This window comes from Ruditapes philippinarum, unplaced genomic scaffold (assembly GCF_026571515.1).
Source record: "Ruditapes philippinarum isolate M1 unplaced genomic scaffold, ASM2657151v2 ctg11055_1_1_1_1, whole genome shotgun sequence".
Lineage (NCBI taxonomy): Eukaryota > Metazoa > Mollusca > Bivalvia > Venerida > Veneridae > Ruditapes > Ruditapes philippinarum.
Genome location: NW_026861447.1, coordinates 1 through 23,487, shown reverse-complemented (window position 1 = coordinate 23,487; position 23,487 = coordinate 1). Strand labels below are relative to the sequence as shown.

Here is a 23,487-nt window from a genome sequence, read left to right as displayed (position 1 = left end):
CTTTTTCATGCAATTTTGTCCGGAGCTTATCTCAAAAAGTATTTGAGGTATGAACTTGAAACTTCATAGGTGGATGGATCTCATTGAGGAGGAGTGCAGTGCACAAGAATGAAAACTCTACCCTGCATAATTTTTGAGTTATTGCCCTTTGTTATTTTTCAAAATTAATTTTTGTCCAGAGCATAACTCAAAAAGCCTTTGAGATATCAACATGAAACTTCATAGGTGCATAGATCTCACTCAGGAGGTATGCAGTGCACCAGAATAATAACTCTACCTTTCATAATTTTTGAGTTATTGCCCTTTGTTATTTTTCATACCTAATTTTTCACCCGAGCGGAGCATAACTCAAAAGTGTTTGAGATGTCAACATGAAATGTCATAGGTGGATAGATCATATTGTGGAGGAATGCTGTGCACAAGAATGATAACTCTTCCCTTTACAATTTTTGAGTTATTGCCCTTTGTTCTTTTTCATACTATTTTGTCCGGAGCTTATCTCAAAAAGTATTTGAGGTATCAACTTGAAACTTCATAGCGGGATGGATCTCATTGAGGAGGAGTGCAGTGCACAAGAACGATAACTCTACCCTGCATAATTGTTTAGTTATTGCCCTTTGTTATTTTTCAAAATAAATTTTTGTCCAGAGCATATCTCAAAAGGCCTTTAAGATATCATTATGAAACTTCATAGGTGCATAGATCTAACTCAGGAGGTGTGCAGTGCACAAAAATGATAACTCTACCTTTTATAACTTTTGAGTTATTGCCTTTTGTTATTTTCCATACTTAATTTTTCAATTCAATTTTTTTCTCAAAAAGTATTTGAGGTATCAACTTGAAACTTCATAGGTGGATAGATTTTACTGAGGAGGGATGCAGCACACAAGAATGATAACCTACCCTGCATTATTTTTTGTTATTTTCAGCCATCAGTATTCACATAGGTTTCAAATCTGTAATCACTATAGCCATCAGTTTTCATTACCAAAAGACCTCTTAAACTCTACTACATATACATTCTACCAATGAGCAAACACATTCGGCGGGGGATGGCCATGTTGACATGGCTCATGTTATTCTTAAAAAAGAACACCGGGTTTTAAATATTCTCTGAGTAGATTAAGCAAATAAGCAAATAAGGAATTAATATTTCATCTTAATTTTTCTTAATTTGAAGAGCCTTATATTATACACGATCTTAACACGTCATTACAAAACCTTCCTATCGAACAGCAAGTTATACTAATGGATGAAGACAAGGGCAAACGCAGATTTCTTTTACAACAAAGTGACAAAGTAAAAATAGGGGGAAAAGGAAACACCTAACAGTCGACAATTATATAAAACATGTTTCATTAAATTTATTGTTAATTGACAATAATGACAACTTTAAAAAATCTTCTTTTAAAAGAGCTTAGATATTTAGCATCCTCTAGTGGGTGTCTACTTAGTTTGTTCAAATAAAATCGTTGGGTCAAAATTGACCCCACCCCAGTGGGTCATTGATTTTTCATAGATCAAGCGCGCGGGTTTAATGACAATCGGGCAATAACGAAACTATCAGTATATAATATTTGAAAAGTACATTAGACAGTACTCTTGTTAAAACATCATGTCTGGCATCCTAAGATATATTTTTAAAAAGGCTTTGGACAATTAGCAAGGTATTGAGAGAAACCACGTATATTTCATTTATTTAGTTCTCATTGAAAAAATCTCAAAGTAATGGCAGGAACTCATGAGGAGACACACTACAATGCCTTTTGAAAGTAATTCGAAATTTGGCCGAATGGAATGCGAGATAATTAACGTTTGCTGTTTTCATTTTTGAAAGAAGATTGATTTTCTGTTAACTCACAATTATGATGAAACTTCATGATATAATAGGCACATAAGTAAAATGTTCATACTTCTTGCAAGTTCATGTTTACAAGACTTTTGATCAACGAAATGACTGAATATAAACACAAAACGAAATTACTGAGATGATTTTGTATTAACGAAAATTGTTAAATGTAAAAGAGAGGTCTTTGCATTTTTTGTCTTGTTTTTTAAAAAAAAGCTTGATTACTTTTTCCCGTCGGCTTCTATCGTCAGTCAGAGTAAAATTCAGCAAATCTTCAATGTATATATGTATGTACATTTATTTTTTATACGAATGGTAGTTTAATTTTTATTTTATGTGTCATAATGAATTTTAGGTTCCTGATTGAAGAATGTCTTAAGACCGGTTTTTTAGCTCACCTGTCACAAAGTGACAGGGTGAGCTTTTGTGATCGCTTTTCGTCCGGCGTCCGTCCGTCCGTCCGTAAACTTTTACTTTCAATGACATCTCCTCATAAACCGCTGAGCCAATTTCATCCAAACTTCACAGGAATGTTCCTTTGGTGGTCACCTTTAAAAGTTGTTCAAAGAATTTAATTCCATGCAGAACTCTGGTTGCCATGGCAACCGATAGAAAAAACTTAAAATATCTTCTTTTAAAAAACCGAAAGAGGTAGAGCTTATATATTTGGCATAAAACATCTTCTAGTGAGTGTCTATCAAGTTTGTTCAAATAAAAGCCCTGGGGTCAAAATTGGCCCCGCCCCGGGGGTCATTGATTTTCCCTATATGCATATAGTAAAAACTTAAAAAATCTTCTTTTAAAGAACTCAAAGAGCTAGAGCTAAGATATTTAGCATGAAATATCTTCTAATGGGTGTCTACCAAGTTTGTTCAAATAAAAGCCCTGGGGTCAAAATTGGCCCCGCCCCAGGGGGTCATTGATTTTCCCTATATGCATAAAGTAAAAACTTATAAAATCTTCTTTTAAAGAACCCAAAGAGCTAGAGCTTAGATATTTAGCATGAAACATGTTCTAATGAGTGTCTACCAAGTCTGTTCAAATAAAAGCCCTGGGGTCAAAATTTGCCCTGCCCCGGGGGTCATTGATTTTCCATATATGTGTAAAGCAAAAACTTTAAATTAAAAATTCTTTGAAAAAAATAACAAATAGCTAGAGTTTAGATATTAAGCATGAAACATGTTCTAATGAGTGTCTACAATGTTTTTTCAAATAAAAGCCCTTGGGTCAAAATTGGCCCTGCCCCGGGGGTCATTGATTTTATTTATGTGTATAGCAAAAACTTATAAATTCTTCTTTGAAAAAACCCAAATAGCTAGAGTTAAGATATTTAACATGAAACATCTTCCAGTTAGTGTCTTCAAAGTTTGTTCAAATAAAGTCCTTGGGTCAAAATTGGCCCTGCTCCGGGGGACATTGATTTTCCTTATATGTGTATAGCAAAAGCTTAAAAATCTTCTTTAAAAAAAAACAGAATAGCTAGAGTTTAGATATCAAGCATGAAACATCTTCTAGTGGGTGTCTCCATAGTTTGTTCAAATAAAAGCCCTGGGGTCAAAACTAGCCCCGCCCTAGGGGTTTCATTGCTTTTAACTATATGTGTATAGTTAAAACTTAAAAAATCCTTTTTTTTAAAACTCAACGAGCTAGTCCTTAGATGTTTAGCGTGAAATATCTTCTAATGGGTGTCTACCAAGTTTGTTCAAATGAAAGCCCTGGGGTTTAAACTGGCTCCGCCCTGGGGGCCTATATACAGGTGAGCGACTTCAGGGCCATCATGGCCCTCTTGTTTAATTTGTCAGCGACTGCTCCTCAGTTTTCTTGATAATTCATGACTTTTTAGTGATTGTAAAGATAAATTGTGATATATAACAGTTACTTGTAATTTAATTTAGATTGATACTGCACTTTCACCAAACTTATTTCAATTCTGTTGTGCAATAACTGTTGTTGCGCATTAATGAAATTTAAATAAAATATTAATACAGATATATTGGCCCTTAAAGAGAATTGAATGTAAAATGACATTGGCAGATAGAAATGCAATAAAATGGCAGTCTCTTAATTCATCAAAGGTTAAATGTTTTAATGTATTTTTGTGTTTAATTTTTCAATATTTTAATGCTATTTAGAAATGAAGCATCTACAAAAAGAACAAATAATGTATTGTTCTGCAATCCGTATTAATTATAAAACTTGAGTTTCATTAAAATACAAAAGTATCAGATGATCATGATATTGGTAATATTGACGAGTGTTGGCTTTTATAATTAAATGTTGATGAAAACTATAAATTAAGTATTTTTTTAATTAACGTGCATGTGTTGGGTTTCTAAGAGTAGTACACGGCACTGTCCAGTAAACTCAATAGATAGGGTATTGGACTGTTAAACGGGTTCGTTCCCGGACGTCATTCGCACTGTACCTCTGCTCTAGCATGTTCAGAAGTTATCAGTTCTTTGCGAGAGTGAAGGCAACTAGTATTGGTAAACTGTTTGACGGCCTGCCAAGAAAAGAGGCGATGGCTGAACTGTGCTCTGGTAAATTTAATGTGGCTTACTGCCGTGCTGTGATCCGGAGTGAAAACTACCAACACCACCACCTAAGCAGAGCACTCAAAACCTGACTGAATTCGCATAAAATTCTGCTATTTAATTTATAACGTTCCTTAGACGACGTCTACATTTTGTATACTTTCATTTTATCAACTTCTGATATCTGTCGGTATACATGTTTGTCATTTATATGTGATTTTTCTCTTAAACATATATATGCAACTTTTTAAAACACGATACTTTTTAGGTACCTTTTATACTCACTTGTGTGTTGTTTTCGATTAACTTCAACTTTGTTAAGATTGTGAAATAATAATTCAACGTTAAAATGTCATTTATCAAATTCTACGTTTTTACTGAGAATCAATGGTGAAACTCTGCCGAGAGATTAATATGATTAATTGCGTCATGTGCCTCATTTAACAAGTCAAAGACTTCAATGAATACGTTGATTTTTTTTTTATATCTGTACTTTTCAAAATTTTATATTTTTAAAGAGATACTGTGATCAAATTTGATATTAGAAAATATTGATAATTGCTACACATTCTCGTTGTAAATATGAAATAGACATGGTTTGACTTCATACAAAGTAGATACGCTGTGTTTAAAATTCTACACACTACAGGTGGACATAATATGAATATAAAGTGTCAACAAAAACTGGCAGGTTTTTTTTTTTAAGAAAATACCAGCTTAACTTGACATGTAATAGGGAACGCAGCTTCCCATACATAGTTTATTTATCTTTTAATTTTAATTAGACATATTCAGTAAGAATATCATAGATTTCAATACACTTCTGTGATTAAATTTTTTATAACCAAATGATGAGCTTAGTATATCTTTAATACAAACATGAACTTTTAATAAGGAATAAATTTCTCCATAAAGAAAACATTTTAACTTATTAATTTTTGTATTTTACAGCGTTTACACAGATCTATAACAAGTGCAGAACTAGTGCCTGCTCACGAGACTTGTAGAGAAATGATCGGTATAATGAAGAACAGAGATTTTATGAAACTATTCCAGAAAAACACCATAAAGGTAAAGACTTTACTAAATACAATACATTTTCCTATCTGAAACTTTCAACGCCACAAATATCATGGGATAGCTAATATGAAAAATACATAAGCAATGGGCAGATACCTGGTATTCAAGATAGCTTTAGTTAAATCATAATAATATAGAAACATAAAAAGCAGGCTATCAAACATATAACTCAGATATGAAAACTGTATAAATAATATAGAGGACGGGAAATATAAATATGGCAATTTGTTGTGGCAAACTGCTTTTACTACAAAATTTCATCTTGTCATAAACAAAAGTGTCAATATACAGCGTTTAAAAGCAATTCTGTTACAGGATATTTTGAATAATGTATACAATAATAAATGTTTATAGCATGAAAAATGTATCAAGTATTAATAATCTGTCATAATTTGATTTACTGGATAAAATAATCTTTGATTTACTGGGAAATGTTTCATAACATCTTCTTTTAGAATCTTGGTTGCATTTTCTTTTAGAATCTTGTTTATTAGGTAATGTTGCTTCTTCTTTTAGAATCTGGGCTATAAGGGGATGTTGCATCATCTTTTAGAATCTTGGTTATTGGTTGATGTTGCATCTACTTTTAGAATCTTGGTTATTAGGTGATGTTGCAGTTCACAGGTTTCTGGACACATGTTCAATTGTCTAGAAGCCGAATGTTATAGTTTAGTCTGTTTTCATTGCTTACTGATTAATTTGTATTGTTTGTTATGATTATTTATAGATAAAGTTCTCTACGTACTCTATGACAGATTCATAATGAATCCAATTTCCTGTCTACAAATGAAGTATTCAAAAAATTACTTTTGTGTCCCCACTTACAGACATAAGACAGCCTAGCAGCAAGAGAAATGATTATTATTTACGTCATATCTTTTTTCTTTACAGACTAGCAAAATGGCAGACGCAGCCAAAAGGAAACGATTGAATAGAAATTTCTTCGACATAATAGAAAAAGCTAAATGGTAGGTACTCAATCAAATTTGCATTCTTCTTCATTTGGCAGGACTTATCCCAAGGGAAGTCTTTTTACTTATATATAACGCGTATGATTTATGGAAATATTGGAGTGTGGGTAGATACTATATGCTCTTTTCCTTTGAAAGCACTCTTGTTGGAAGTACATAATCAAAAGAAAATGGACTAAGGCAGCAATTGATTAAACATTTTAAGTTCATAACGACATATTAAAATGTGTTTAAGCAATGTTTAGTTAAACATTTTATGTACAAATTTGTTTGAATGTTTCACATCATGTATGATATATATTGATACGTTGTCGTTATATAAACGTTACTGGCTGACGGAAGTGAACAGCTAGCTTGTACTGTCTTGTGTATCGTTGTTTAAACGTTTCTCATCATCATTGGTCTATAACTATAAGGTCGTTCATTATCAGAACTTAATTTGATTTATTTGTAATTTAGTGTGTAATTTCTGTTTATTCCAAGTGACTAAATATGATATATTAAGGATCAAATATGATACTTACATAAGCTGTTTATCTATCATTCCCAGTTATACAGTTATTACGTCCCTTTTGTTTTATATTTATACCGACTGATAAGGAAAACACGTTAATCTTAACATTAATGAATGTTAATGAAACATTAGAACTATGCATAATAAGGCTTGGTCACAGTCTCTACGAGTACAAATAACATAGCATAGTCTATTTTCTTAGTTATGTTACAATACAACTGATAATATGATTATATACTTGTGTATATATTGCATTGAATATCTATATTTGAATGTTTTATTTATTGCATCGTAAGATAAAAGAATATTTGATATCTAGATAGATTGGTATGCTTAATATCTATAGACGAGCTTGCTATGATACAGTGGCTAATTGAATACTATAATGCTCTTTGTGCTTTTGCTAACAGCCCAACGTCAATAGCGTAAGTATTATCAGTTTACAAGCAAGGTTGGTCCTTTAACTCAACTGGATTTCATTCTTTCTTCTTTTTCATCTCTACGCTTAATTGCTTTTATGCCCATATATTCTTACACTTTGGCATGTACATTTTAATAATTATCAAATTGAGATTATAATAATTTGACACACTGATACAGAAAGAAAGTAGGAAAAACCTTGAATTAAAACAAACTAGTTTCACTTTAAAAATGAAAAAAATATGTATTTTGATATTTGTATAAGATAAGATATGGGTCTTATGAAATCTTCGTGACATCAAACTATCACCGACATCAAATGAGAAGCTTTACTTGAGCATGTTGTACAGCTGGTATAAAATACATCAAATATAGTATTCTCGTCTATTATTTCCATTCCATGAGCACCTCAGCACATCTGTAAAGACAGAAACTGTCGGAAGATACTACACATGAAAGATTTTCTGCTTTCACATAGATCCTTCTGAGATTAAACTTTAATTTCCTTTAGAATTGAATTACTGTAATTCATTGAGTACGCCTCTCAACAAACCTTGATTTGAATCATTCTTAAATCAGACAAAGTAATTATAATATATATAAAGCAGGCAGGAAGAATAAAGTTAAACGAGCGTCAGTACAGTGACATTTTCTTCGAAACCGTGTTACTAACGTTTGTACACCTTGTTAAAGGCTTTATTACTTGTGTTAAATGTAACTCAAAAATTTATGTTGGAATCTAAGAATGTGATACTATTTTCTATGTTGGCAATCAAACAGAATGATAATATCTTTTACATCATTCTTAACTAAAACTTTAATCGTGTCCTATTTATACTAATATTTAGGCCAACCAGTGTGACAATTATTTCTAACTAAATATGCAAGACTTTCAACTTAAAATCTGTAAAATCATAGATTAAGGTTTCAAAACAAAAAGGGAATTATCTTTATCTATGATCGCTTCACCGGTAACGTTTTCAATAATTAAGAGTACAGTAAGGTAGGACAAATCTTACATTCTTAAATAGTTCTCCAAATTTGATAGTCTCCCTTTATCTAACAAACATTATATTCTTCAGACTTTATGACGAAAATATTCAACTACTTAACCGGTTTTATTTATATGATGTGTGCTTTAACATGCCATATGTAACAATATTCGTAAAGTGACATTAGATTGCAAATATTGTTCATGTTAATTATACAGTTTAACTAATACGACAGTTCAATGTAGTTTAAAGCAACAAGCGGGACAAATATTAGATATCTTCATGTATGTTTTTCAAATTAAGTAATCTCCCTTGAATATAGAATCGATATTACCGGATGATAGTTTTCCTCCATGTCTGGCATCAAACATTAAATGGATTTCAGCCCTTAACCGGCTTTACATGCGTAATGGTTTGGCCCCTTAATTCAGTATAGTGTATAATAAAAATTTAAAGGATTTCGATATCAAAAAATAACAATGAGTACCCACTACCATCATTAAAGATCCTGGTAATACTTGTTCTGTATTTGAGGAAAAGGCTTATCTCTTTCTGTGAAAACATTGACGAAACATTGATGAAATATTACAATAATAAACATTTAAAGATATATCTAAACTCTAAAAATCTGTTGTATTGTTTTCAAAAATACAGCTCATAACCATACTCAATCAATCATTATTTTTTGTAATTGTTGTTATTACTTTTGATAACCTCTTTTTTTTTTTAAAAAGAAAAGAATTTAATGTTCCTATTGAATAAAATGTCAGAACAGAAAAATTATTTAGACTTCATAAGTTACAAATGATAAAATGATTTAAACACACGCTTGATATTGATATATAATTGAAAAATAGTTCAATAACATTTATTAAAAGTAAGATATTCAGCCATATATGCCGACAATAAAGAGTCAGTTGTTTTGTTTAGCAGACGTAATATTTCAACTTTAACCCCAAACTATCAGCAGACCAACCGCAGCTTGCTACATATATACTTTTGCATGAATTGTTGATGGAAATGTATATTCCACGAGCGTAGCAAAATACAATCACTGTGGCAAACTGTTGTATGATATATCAACATGCAATAAGGAATTAATTTTCTTCCCCTTAGAAGACAAGAATATATTACTTATTTTCCAGCCTTCGTTCCGTGCCTCTTTGTGCATTATTTAAATCAAGATAAGGGACTTTAAAATCACCGACCTTCTTTAAGCTAGCTTGATAGAATATTCCGAATATGAAAGAATCCAAAGTACAAAATTTGACAGTGATATTACACCTCGGCCACGTTCTCATTTTAAAGAATCGTTGAACCTCAAAATACTCATATAAAGAAACCTGTTGTCGCCTACTGTTAGCTTAGGCTCAAAATCAAAATATGTAATTTTTTCGTCAGACAAGATTAATGAACAAGTTAATAATAAGAAACAAAATATATGCATCCCGTACATTTTATAATTTCCATTAAAAATCCAAGCATTATGTCTATTTTAAATATCAATTCAAAACACAAATCAACAAATAGTTATTCAATTTCAACAAATTCATCGTTTTGGTTACTTACCAAGCTTTCAGCTGTAACTTTTCTGGATATCAACGTTTGTCTTACCATTGGTTAGCAAAAAGATATAAATGCTATGCTACGCTCGTGGACATGGTTCGTTGATTGGTCATAAAGTTAATTCCCAGATCTCCTTTTTCTATATTCTATATTCTACTTCCATGTATTCGCCATGTGACTGCATATCATGAATATAAGCAAATAATGTAACCAATGTTATTATATTAGTGATGCTTTATTGTCAATGTTTACCTATATATGTATATGTATGTATGCGCATATATCTGTGTATTATATAATCACCTTGAATTATGTAAATTTAATGATAATCATTCTAACACATGGATTTTGTTGATTTCCATATTAATGAAATTATCGCCTGTATTTTTTTACACATTTGAATGACGGTATTTTTTTCACTTCAAAATGTTTTAATTTTTGTTTTCTTGATTATAAATTGTTAAAAGTAAAACATTTTAAGACTGAAAAACATTCCGTCTTTACGACTATATTACTTTGATATTACTCTGTCTTTGTAGTTTCAAAATGAATAGAATTGTCTATGTATTCTCAGTTGTAACGACATTGACAGAAATGCAATGGAAGAAACTATCCTTTTGGACTATAACGGTTATCTTAATATGTTTGGCGAAGGCAGATTCTTTTTTTTTTTGGGGGGGGGTGTAAATTTTTCATTTCTTCTATGAAATAAGTGTACAAGATGATTAATAGAAATGTGTTGATGTCCACCTAAATCTTTTAGATATAACGATATATTAAAAGTATAATTTACTAAAATTTTTGATTATTTTAATTAAGGAATGTTGTTTGAATCGGCGGATTATCGGCAAATATTTTCAATTTAAATTACTCTTGTCTAATTTCTTAATTTGATAATGCTTTGTTTGAACGTTATATTTTATTTCATCAGAGACACAATTCATATATCTGAGGTAAATTTGATTATGCGTCCATTGATAAAACTTTATTTCATAATAGATATAATTCATATATTGAGGTTAATTTCATTACGTTTCGTAAAATGTCATTTTATTTCATCATAGACATAATTCATATATCTGAGGTTAACTCTATAATGCTTCCTTAGAATGAAATTTCATATCATTATAGACATAATTATTCATATACATTATCCCGGAAGCTAATCAAAACCTATTTCTTTTAGATCTCATTAACCTTTAAAAACTATTTAATAGATCAAATACTGTCCTAGGATGATAATTTTATTTTATTGATACCTTGAAAAGTCCAATTGAATGAAAATCGGGTATTGTACTAGTATCCGATCAAATAAGCGAAAAATCTACATTATTATCTAGACACCTACAATATACTTTAAACGTATCTTCATTTTTATCAATGTCTTTAGTAATACTACTTTGTTATTGTTATTTTTCTATCAATTATTGATTGCTAAATCTCATGAAACGAGTAATCACGTATTTAAGTATTTGTATCTGTTTATTTAATATTTCGATGCAAGTAAAGACATTTGTACATGTTTTGTATACGTATCGTTGCTGTAAAAAAAACATCATTTTCAGAAGACGTGTCTCAACAAATATCTCTCTGTAGAGAAATACAATGTGCTAATGAGTGATTCATTTAAAGTCTTACATAGTTTAGGGAAAATAAAATTTTTAGTTATAAAAATATAAATCAAATTACCTGCAGTCTAACATGCATGTCGCATATTTTGGACCGGTGTGTTGTCTTAATGAAGTAAAGGTATTAGAATTTTATGCTAAACGCTATTTAATGCTTTCGTGTATCTAACATAATTAAATCTATCTCACCCTTTTACTATTGTCATTTATGTTTGTTTCCAAGTTATAGCCTAGAATAAAAAATATACGAAAATATAGGGCTTGAAATTTTGTTCCTTTTGTAATGAATAAATAAAAAAAAATAACAACAACCAACGCTTGAAAGTAGACATGAAAAATGAAGTGTAAGTGAAACTGAAAGGCTTGACAAGTCAATTATCTGTTGTTAATACTATAAGGAGATATATAGAAATGAAATTAACAAGTTAATTATTTTGTTTGTTTACAGGATGAAAGAAATGCAAGATAATAACTTGTTTGGTGATGATTCACAACCAAGTACACCGGTGCCAAAGATAACTGAAATTTCTCTAAAGGATATAACCCAAGTAGTTGATATGGACGAGTTGAGAAAACAGAATCTAGAGTTTAAGGGTAATTGCGGTGATTTGTTATTACCAGTAAGGGAAACAAATGTTGACGATTGTTCAACAAATGCAGGTTTCGATTGGACACCTCCACAAAAAGATGAGCATGATTTGTCCACGGAAATTCTTTCAAGTTGCTCATTTTCCAGCTCATTTTCAACAGGAAACTCTAGTGTTCAGAAAAATCCAGATAATTTTGATCCGCTCAGATATAAATCTGAAACACCACCCCTCATTGAGTCAAGTTTACAAACGATTTCAGAAACAAATCTGGTGAAGAGAGAAGAGCATGTGTATGACGTCCCGTCTGAACTAGACCCCTGCCTTCCACTTCAAAAGAAGACTCCAAACGGGGACATGTTTTCTGATGAGTATAAACCAAAGAGGAGAGAACTTTCATTTTCACCCGACGCTTGTCCTCAAAAGGGCGGTGTTGTTTTGAACAATGAGAAAGGTGTATCTTCATTTAGACGATTATCAATACCTGATACTAAGACGAAAGAATCAAGAACTTTCCATCCTCGAAAGCGACAAACTGTTCATGGAAACAGAAGGGACAAAACACAATCAAACTTGGACATTGAACATTTTAGCAAAGAGGAATTACTGCTTATGTGGAAATCGTCCGAGCTTGAGCTCAGTAATAAATTAGAAGCTGCTGTGAAAGACAAACAAAGACTGGAAACAAAGTTAAACGCCCTTAAACTGCACATGAGTACACCAGTTTGACAACACACCGGGAACAAGACTTACCTTTCGCTTCTGTTTAGTCAGTTTGCCCTGTTTCTTCGAGCAGGAGTCAGAGCACATTTTAGGTAGATTGAATCTGCCTATAGAAACTTGCCACGTGAGGATGGGGAAGGAGACGCATGTTGGAAATCGTAATGTATATTGGCTGAGGTTTCTAAACGATTCACCGGAAACTTGATTGATTAAAATGACTGTCGAATTCTGTAAAAGGTTGAAGTGTAATCGAATGTTAAATGGACATTGTCATTTGTAAACATAGGCAAATGAGAAGATAGATAAATAAATTAAATCTTAATCCATATTTTTTTCGTCATATTTTAACAAAATAAAAACAAACATCTGCTATTTAAAGTAATAGACCAACAGACTTTTGAAAAATGTTATTGAAATGTGATTGTATATCTAGTGTGACCATATAATTCTAAATTAGAGATGCCAAGTGAAATAGGAACGTAAAAGTTAATTGGAAAACATCAAAAGATACTTAAGTATTGAAAGATTCTTACAGATATTCTTGTTTACTAAACAAACATTTACAGACATTTAGGAACAAGGATTTAGAACAGATTGATAACACTGTAACGAAAAAAATGTTGAAAAATATTGAAAATGGTGTTGGTCATTTAGTGTTGGATTTTAGGGAGTAGCAAATATTTCAGAAAGGAAAATTGAATGTTGTCAAATACCTTTTAAAAGCGAGTATTAACTGTGTGTTATTATATAAAAGATAATTATCCATCCATTTGAACCATTGTAGGTGAAGGTTATGTACAATCATGTTGTTATCCTCCATTATCATTATTTTACCCATCCTGATTTCATTATCATCATCAGTACATTGATCGTTCAACTACATTATCAACCTGTACATTGTCACTGCATTATTATTTTGATAATTCGTATTGTTAAATATCATCACTTGGTAACATTGAATCTGTTGTTGAAAATAAGTTATTAAAATGCCTTTTTTGCGATTTGTTCATATAGAAATACAAGAACTGAGTTTTATTTTAATGTTTTCTTCAGAAATTTTATAGCTTAGGATCAAGTCTTCTTGGAAATGTAGTTTTGTATCATATTTCATGATGATAATGGACATGCCTTGAAAGGTACATGTTTGGATCATTAAAAGACATTATTAGAGAATGAACCATATTTGATTTAAGAATGTAAAATCCTTTGACAGTAACTGCAAGCTTCATTTTCACAACATGGAAAGCACCTTTTTGTCTATATTCTCTACTATAGAGGCAAAGTATAATACATGTCACACTGCTAAACTTTTGGTCTTTGTTTTGATTTGTCTTTGTCCTCAACTTCTGGTCTTTTTCTTGACATGTCTTATCAAGTGCCGGTCTTTGTCCCACATGCCCTATCAACTTCTTGTCTTGACTTAACGTATCAACTTCTCTCCTGGATTTTCCTTGACATATCCTATTTTCCTTGACATGTCCTACTATATTCTAGTTTTTGTTTGACATGCCCTATCAACTATGGGTTTTTGTTTGACATGCAATATCAACTTTTGCAATACTAATATATTTAAAAGTAAATTGTCAATTCAAACGTGTGTTGCCTGTCTGAGAATAATGATTCTATCACGTCCAAGGTTGTTAGTCATTCGCTGGAAGAACGAATGGTAGATTAGTTAAAAAACAGAATGCTCTAATTGCTTTGATATTATAAGCGATACACTTCATTTTATATTTTTGATAAAAGAAAAAGAATGAAAAGTACTTCATTTTCTTGACTTGTCCAATTGCAATTTATTTTGGAAACAATAATAATTATTCACATATACTTCCAACACCCATCACTCGAAAGGGCAGTAAAAGAATAGACATAGTATCTAATTATTTATGTTAAAGATTTTTATATAAAGAAAATGTTTAAGATATTACATTATAATAAATGTGTTACTCTTCATGCATCTCTTTCCAGCTGATTTTGAACAAAAATCATGTAGGGGAACTCTTACGCGAGCCTCCGTGTTTTCAAACAAATAAAATAAATCAGAGCAAAACTTAGAGGACAAAATATTTACATAAATTTTCAGCACAAGATATCTTCAATCTACACGGCTAGATACGTTGAAACCAATATCCATGTAACCGAAAAGTTTCCATTTGATTGGACAATAAGTTTAGGTCACGAATACATCTATATGCTTCAATTGGTGTATGTTTGATTTTGGTTACCGAAATGATCCATATTTTCTTACAAATAAACATTTTTTGATATGACTCTATTAGTTTCATTTCAGCAATTGTCATCATTATCTTGATAGTCTTTATTTTTTATGTAACTGCTGCGACATGATACAAGTATTTTTATCTTTACTTATAACTTTCATTGTAGGCAGATAGGTTTTGCATTAGTGCTTTTATCTTTATTAAAATATACAGTAACAATACATCATATTAACATCAATTCTATTTCTGCAATTAATGTTTGTTATTTTTCAAGATTTTTTTTCCTAATTTTTCTATGAAATACTGCTGTGTTTTAACATACTTCATCATACATTGTTTATTACAGATGAATTTATTACTAACTTTACCCAAGACAATAAGTATTTTATGAGATGAAAAGACATTATAGATATGTGTGTATCATTTAAAATTGTGAAAACGTATGATTCTTTTTGTTGAATACCATTGCCAAAATAAAAATATTGAAACACATTTTCGTTTTGCTTTTCCTTCTAGACAGTCGACTGTTAAGTATCCTAGTCTCTGTTGTTTTATAAAGGTCTTTATGAATGTACTGTATGAAGCCGAAAACATATTTGTCTATATGTGCTATGTTTTATTTACTTAACATACGAAACTGAAAAATGCATCCAAAATACTAAATACAATTACTGAATCAGTCATAATATATTATTACCTTTATAACTTGTAAACAAACATAAGGCAACATACGAGAAACATGTGTGCTAAAGTTCAATCAAATATTTAAAGTTCATGTGTCCTTAACACGTACACAATAATGGTTGGTTGGAAAGGCTAGATAAAAACCTATAAAGTTAACTAAATGTGGACAAAATATCAATATTTTAATAATAATGTACATGAAATTTGTAGTAAAAAGGGACATAAGATTTTGTTTAATGAATAGTTTAAATAAAACAAGATATAAACCTATAAAATTAACTTAATGTGGACAAAATATTAATATTTCAATAAAAATATTCATGTAATTTGTTGTAAGAAAGGAAATAAGATTTTCTTGATAAATAGTTTAAATAAGACAAGAGATTAACCTATAAAATGAACTAAATGTGGACAAAATATTAATATTTCAATACTAATGGACATGAAATTTGTAGTAAAAAGGGAAATAAGATTTTTCTTGATGAATAGTCTAAATAAGACAAGATATAAACGTATAAAATTAACTTAATGTAGACAAAATAGTAATATTTCAATAATAATGCACATGATATGTGTAGTAAGAAAGGAAATAAGATTTGCTTGATTATAAGTAATCTAGCCTTAGTGATCTAGTCTAAGTGAGACCAGATTTAGACCTATAAAATTAACTAAATGTAGACAAAATGGTAATATTTCAATGATAATATACGTAAATGCTTAACTAATACTCTAAATACTGTATATAGTTGTTACTTGCATTCAATTCAATGAATGGGGACACAGTAGTTATAATGCAACACTTCAACCATTTCCGGTGATTATTTAATCATTTTATAATTTCAAGAAGTCATAAGATGTATCAAACAAATAAGAAGAGGGTATAATTGTTCGCGTCGAGTGAGTTAAAAATGTCTTCCCCTCGAGAAAATAAGCAAGATTTATATAAATTCATTCCGCGTCAACATGGGGGTAAATTAAACAATTTTTACAATAAATTACAAAATTCCATAATGATATATATTTACTTAAAATGAGTATATTGTTTGTTACTTAATATTTGTTTTTTTTTTGTATTAAAAAAGCTTACAACACTAACAGACACAATATGATAAATGTAAGACAGATGGCAAGATATTACTATGAGAAGAAAGTGTAAAAAAATGATGACTTTACTTTACAACATCATGGTAGATAACACTAAGTTTATTTCAATTAGTTTTATACAAAACATTAATATTCAAAAAAAAACTAACGTGTGAATTTTGCAGTTTTCGTTTTGTTTTGAACGTATAAGCGCCAGTATATCTGGCCTAGAGCGTCAGTAGACTATTTCTGTTATTGTTGGTCATGCGTTTTTTTTTCGCATTTTTTCGCATGTAATTGAAGCTTTTGTCAATTCACAAAAACATAATATTGATGTTTCAATATAAATGTACGGTATATATATTAAAACGTGATAAATGTTCCTTGTGCAGTGTTGAAAATAGATATATTACATGTCCAAAAACAAGCTCATTTTTTTTTTACTTTTTTATTCTGTAAAAGTGAATCCTTTTTATATACCTATTACAAATCTCAATCAATATACAGTAATGTTATGCCCGTAATACATAAATGAAAGTTTATAGCTTGATCATTTGTTAATAAAAATATAAAATAAAAATCCAGATATCCAATTTTCATCTTCTTTTATACCTACAGTTATATAAAGTGCGATATTTGTACTTTGTTTTTCATAGAAAAAATTATATTTAGTCATAACTATATTATACGATATAATATAGAAATATTTGTAATCAGTGCTATAAGGTCACCATTTATATATCATCAATCGTAATGATTTAAAGGCCCATTATGCCTCAGAAATGCTATTCTTATTCCTAAAAATCTTTTCATTTTTGGAGTACTTTCATAGTTTTCAAAAAGTTACTCATTGGCCAATTAAATGAACCATCTTTTTATCTGTAGCTTTTTGGCAATTGGTACAGTAATAGTGATTAAGTATTTTGTATGGAGGTCAAAATACTACTTTGTTTAGATTTTGCTACATTTATGACAAATTATTTCACATGTATCTCTATTTTCTTTAGGTAATAAGAATTTTACATGCTCTAAAACCATTATTAAAATATCATTTAATACATATTTGCACTTTCTAAAGAAGTAAACAATTTTCGTTTCTGTGGCATAATGTGCCTTTAACAAACATATGTTTTTACGAAGAAGCTTGCTTTCAATGTTAAAACAATAATTTCCACTTTTGATGTCTGGAAACACACATTTTTAAGTGAAAAAGTATTAAAATGTTTTTATTTTTTTAAGTTTTGAAGTTATTTCATTTTAAGAACCTAACTCTGAAAAAAACACAATGTGGAAATATCTTTCTACATAATCGATTTTAAAAGCTTTTAAAAATTGATTGTTATGAATCATTATAAGTTAATATATAATTTCAATTAGAAAAAAATGATTTATAAGTTAAACGTTTAGTGTAGAAGAAACTACATTTATTTCACGCGTCATATATCATCTTTACAAAATATATGTAAACATTTATCTGTAAGAAGTAACCATGTTTATTGATACATCTTTATTTTTTTTCATTTCTATACAATATATCCGAAAAATCGTCTTTTTATTAAGTGATGTATGCATTTAATCCTAGCAGAATTTGTCTCTATTCTAAGCAACTACGATAGAAATTTAAAGTATCAAAGTGTGTTTTCGAAAAAAAAAAACCCACGTACATGGTGGACTGAAATGACACTGATTTTGAATTTTCACCGATATGATAATGTTCAACCTACTTTGATTTCATTATGTAATTTCTAATTCTATAATCAACTCGAACAATCTCTAGAACCACGATAACAAATAGTTGAAAAATGCTGACATCTAATATTATCAGCAGGATGATCTGTCAATAGTGATAAATCAAGATAATAAGCGATTATAGATTGTTCACTTAAGATCAGCGTTCTATATTGTAACTCATTATATGATAAAGGTTAACATAATTACAAAGTACAGTTTTAAATCGGTTGTCCACACTCACTTGGTCAGTACAGTTACCGTACTCAAGATCTTGAAAAAAATGTGCGCATCATTTTGTTGCAAATGACTTGTAAAGTATATCAAGATTGTACTATATTAAATACTTATTGTACTTATAAACAGTGGAAATGGTAAAATGCTGAAAATCTCGTTCTCCTGTGTGATTTCACCGAACGAACAGTTTAATGTATTTCTGAAAATGTTCCGTTTCTTGCAGTAGTATCCTATAAGTCCAGTCTCTTTATAAGACACTGTGACAATCTTAGTATTAATATTATTTATATCAAGATAAACATGCAAAGATCAACCAACGACCATAACGCTCCTTAATTATGCCGACATATAATTATAAAATTCAGGTTAATTCAAATCTAAATACAAATTTAATTTAAAATTTACATTAGCTTTGTTTGAAACAAACCCATAGTATGTATTTTGATCAATATTGTTCTTCTACAAATTTTAAAGGGTATAAAAACTTTACAATGTTTCAATCTGATAATACTTTTGTAAAAAGTTGTCAAAAGGAATGAAAATAACCGTACTCAAAGAGAAATATTATGAGGGAAAAAACCAACACACAAACCCCTATATTAGGTGATTCAAATCATTCAAGATATAGAGAATGATACTGTACAAAATGTCATTTTTAAATCATCAAATGAATCGACACGGAAATGTTTTAGAGTAAGTACGGTAATGATGCTGAATCAGTGTATGTGTGACTTGTTGTACTCTGAACCTTTCTATTTGCGTCGTTTGAACCCTCTGATTGTGTATATAAAGAGATGAACTGGTTGCAAACTTCATCGAAAGAGAAGAAGACAACCTGCAATAGCTCCGACATGGAGCTTACACTACTAATTGTTATTGGCCTTGCGGCTACAACAATTGCAGGTAAATGATTTCTCTGTTGTTGTTTGTTCATTTATTTATTTATTTATTTATTCATTTATCGATAGCAGTGATAACGTTTTTTTTGTTGTTTTTCTTTAAATGTTGTTTCCAAAAGGAAAAAAACTTTACACAAATTAGTCATCACTGGTTAGTTCCTACGTAATCGAAATAAAAATGTATGAACTAAATGTTTGATGTTATTCAGGTACTTGTATGCTTTGCACTCTTTTTAATAAATATACTAGTTTTCATTTTTATTCACTTCAATAAGTGAGTTATACTAGAGCATTTGTTATGTTTATGCATCTATTATACATGTATTTTAGAATAATTCATATATTTGGTATCTTTTATATTTATTTTTTTCTGTTATATTATAATATCATTTATGTTTTCGTTATATTTTACTATCAGATATATTTTACTATTTGTAATATTTAATTTGGGTGAATCATGTCAAGATGAATGTACTAAAATAAGTAAAAGTTTGAACAAGTAGTTTTGAATGTCAAAAATTAAATTGACAAATTAATGCTTTAAATGTAAATTTTAAAGAGTCTGTATGTTGTAATTAAGACTGTTACCACACTTTAGTGAATTTTATATATGTATATATTATGTTTCTAAAACAATTTTCAAACATCGAAGAATATGTAAAATATGTACTGCAAATATTTGTCTACATTATATGTAATCATTAAAATATATGCATTATTTCTTATTGAAAATTAACTGAGACTATATAGAAAATAAATTTCTAATAACATTCCTTTATAAAACTTGAAATAATGCTTTTGGGAACTTACCATGTTGATAAATCTTCATTTGAGCATTGTGTTTATGATATGAAATCATAAGGACATTTAGTTACAGGATCTTAAAATATTTAAGATTTACAAGGGTTTCAACAAGAACAGGGTCATGTTTAATTGTGTCACATGAGTTAGTACAATTCTTTTTAGCCTCCTTTCTTCACTTCTACTTAACTTATTGAAGATCGATCATATTTGTGTAATAGAAAAATAATAAAATTTCCTAATCAAATTAAAAACTATCTTTACAGGTCCTATACAAGAAAAGGTAAACATAGGTCAATGTGCGAAACAATGTACAGGTACGTTATTTACTTCTGACTTCTTTTTATCATTTGTATTCTCTTATTATTGTTGTTGTTGTTGTTGTTGTTCTTTAACTTCATTTTAGAGGATAAAAGCATATGACCCGACACTTACTTGTTAATTCTAATTCTGAAAAGAAATTCCCGTATGATATCTTTTAAGACTGTTTATATTGACTTGCATGTATTTGGTAACTTAAAATTTCAAAGATAAATTTTACACATAACATTTAATGAATTTCTTGTTTCAGTGTCAAACAAATTTGATTATGAAATTGGAAAGACATATGAATACAGATATGACACCGAAATAAGAACAGCGATACAAGGTGCTTCGGAAGATCAAGCCGGTGTTGACATGTCAGCAAAGGTGTACATCGATTTCCTCTCTAAGTGCGAAATGGTCATCCGGGTATGTTAGCATTTATTGTGACTGATACATTATTACCAAATATAGTTTTTACCTATTGTGGTCATAAAAAGCATAACAAAGCATGTCAAATTATATTTATTCTATAATCATGGTTTTACATGACAAACAATCTAATATTTAAAACTAAATCGGATAATGCATTTATATGTTAAAATACCATTCAAATTACTTTTAGATGAGTGACGTCAAAATGTCAGAGCATGACCCAGAGACGTCAACAATGAAACCAATGACCACAGAGCTCATTTCTGAACTTGAAAGAAATCCATTGATAGTCTCCTTCCAAGATGGTAAAATCGAGGAGTTGTGTCTGTCAAAACCAGAATCTGACAAGATCTTAAACATCAAGAGAGGTATTCTGTCCCTTATCCAGAACAATATGGATGACATCAACAAAGACCAAACAGTCACCGAAGTAAGTCTCAAATCAATTCCTTATTTCTTCTATACAGAAAGGCTTCTTTATTTTTTTTTTTGTTGTCTTTTTGGTTATGTTTTTTTATTTTAAAGAAAAAGATGTAGATAAATTGTCACTTGAAATAGTGGAATAGTACATAAAAATTTTAACATTCAACACAAACATTAATTAATTGTTTCCAAACACTTTTTCATTGTAGAGTGATGTTTCTGGTAATTGTGTTACTGAATACACATCTAAAGATAATGGCTGGTACAACAAAATAATCAAGAAATCCAAAAATCTTCTTGGATGTACAGGTCGCCAAAACAGTAACTCAGCCATCCAGGGCATTCCTTATTCTTCTAAGTCAGTAAGTAACGTTGTAAAAATATATTTATGAAATTATCTTTTGGTTTTGGAATAAAGGAATTTATCTACATACTAAAACATATTATGTCATTTTCAAAACTAAAGTTATAATGTCTATTACATATGAATCCTTTTGTCATTTCAATAACAGGATGTGCAGACTCTTCCCCTTATCAAGAGTACACATGAATGTCAGCAGGAAATAGTATCAGCAACTGGGCGTCTTCAAGTCGCAAAGTGTACGGAACAACACAAATTTGTACCTTTCTCCAGATTAGACAGTGGTGCCACAACACATAACACTCAAACCTTGACTTTTGTTAAAGAATACAAATCCCAGTCAAATCCAGGTAAAATAGATTTGGGTATTTAAAGATAAATTTCTCTTTATTTCTAGCCTCAGGCATTACAGTTATTGAAAGACCTAAACGAAAGAAAGGAGCAAATAATGAAGCTGTGTCATTTCTTCTTAAAGTATTAAAAGATCTAACTGTTGTTTCATCTCTTTGTTTTTCATCAGAGCAAGTTTCTGTAAGAGTACCAGTTCAGTTCCAACACTCAAATGGAAATGGTGCAGAACACACAATTAAGGACGTTGAACAGAAACTGATGGAGATTTGTGCGAACACAAAGGATGGAGTGACCCCAGAAACACCAAAATTATTCACATCATTGGTTTATACCATGAAGACTATGCAATCTAACGATCTTCTGTCAATTTATAAAAAAATTAACAGCAAAGAAATCTGTTCAGTTAACAACGACAGAGTAAGGTAAGAGAACGCGTTGTTTCTTAATTAATTCTTAATACCATAAAATAACACAAATCAAATACAAAATAATCTATTTCATTGAATTTGTGTTCATTGTGGAAGTATATTTTAAAACCACACAAACACAGTTTCTCTTTATCATGACCAATATTAAACATGCCTGTACATTCTGTGTTAACAGGACATTCTTTAGGGATAATTAACGTGTATCTTTCTACCGTGGTTTTATCATAATTTAAAGTAATCAAATAACAGATTAAATACTCAAAATTGAAATGGTTTCCTTGAATTTTTTTTTCAGAAAATTTTTCCTTGATGCCATTCCAATGTCTGGCTCAAGAGAGACCCTCAAACTGATGGTACAACTTCTTGTGAGTGAACAAGTAACTGGTCTTGATGCAGATATGTGGATGACCACTCTTGCTTTTGTCCAGAACCCATCTATCGATATGCTTGCAGATGTTAAGGTAAAAGTACAAGAATATTTTGAATTCTCCATTCCTCAGGATCTTATTGTGATATCTCATGTATAATTTTTAATACATTTATTTTACTTATGTAAGATATTAACGGGTTTTTTTATTTGTCAGCCACTCCTCACCATGAAGACTAACCAAGAAAAGGCAATGCTTTCAGTCAGCTCTTTGGTCCACACCGTTTGTAAGACTAACCCAAGC

The 23,487-nt window shown here is 30.2% G+C and overlaps 2 protein-coding genes across 3 annotated transcripts; both read left to right on the top strand.

Moving 5' to 3' along the window:
• The first annotated feature begins 5,274 nt into the window (after positions 1-5,274).
• On the top strand, positions 5,275-15,569 carry LOC132715643 (uncharacterized). Of its 2 annotated transcripts, XM_060698679.1 has the most exons (4): positions 5,275-5,454; positions 6,355-6,431; positions 7,359-7,373; positions 12,003-15,569. In XM_060698679.1, exons 1-4 carry the CDS (start codon positions 5,395-5,397, stop codon positions 12,868-12,870), a joined length of 1,020 nt encoding a protein of 339 aa, XP_060554662.1. In that variant the 5' UTR covers positions 5,275-5,394; the 3' UTR covers positions 12,871-15,569. The 2 variants fall into 2 exon arrangements, with proteins under 2 accessions (XP_060554662.1, XP_060554663.1); XM_060698680.1 differs by lacking the exon at positions 7,359-7,373 and having other exon boundaries at positions 5,277-5,454.
• A 4,040-nt stretch (positions 15,570-19,609) lies between these two features.
• On the top strand, positions 19,610-23,484 carry LOC132715641 (apolipophorins-like; the record flags this gene model as incomplete). The annotated part of the gene is made up of 9 exons (XM_060698678.1): positions 19,610-19,718; positions 20,782-20,832; positions 21,087-21,247; positions 21,444-21,683; positions 21,886-22,038; positions 22,189-22,387; positions 22,558-22,810; positions 23,112-23,277; positions 23,401-23,484. Coding segments are annotated over exons 1-9 (1,416 nt in total), but the record flags the coding sequence as incomplete, so codon positions are not given.
• Positions 23,485-23,487: the final 3 nt, after the last annotated feature.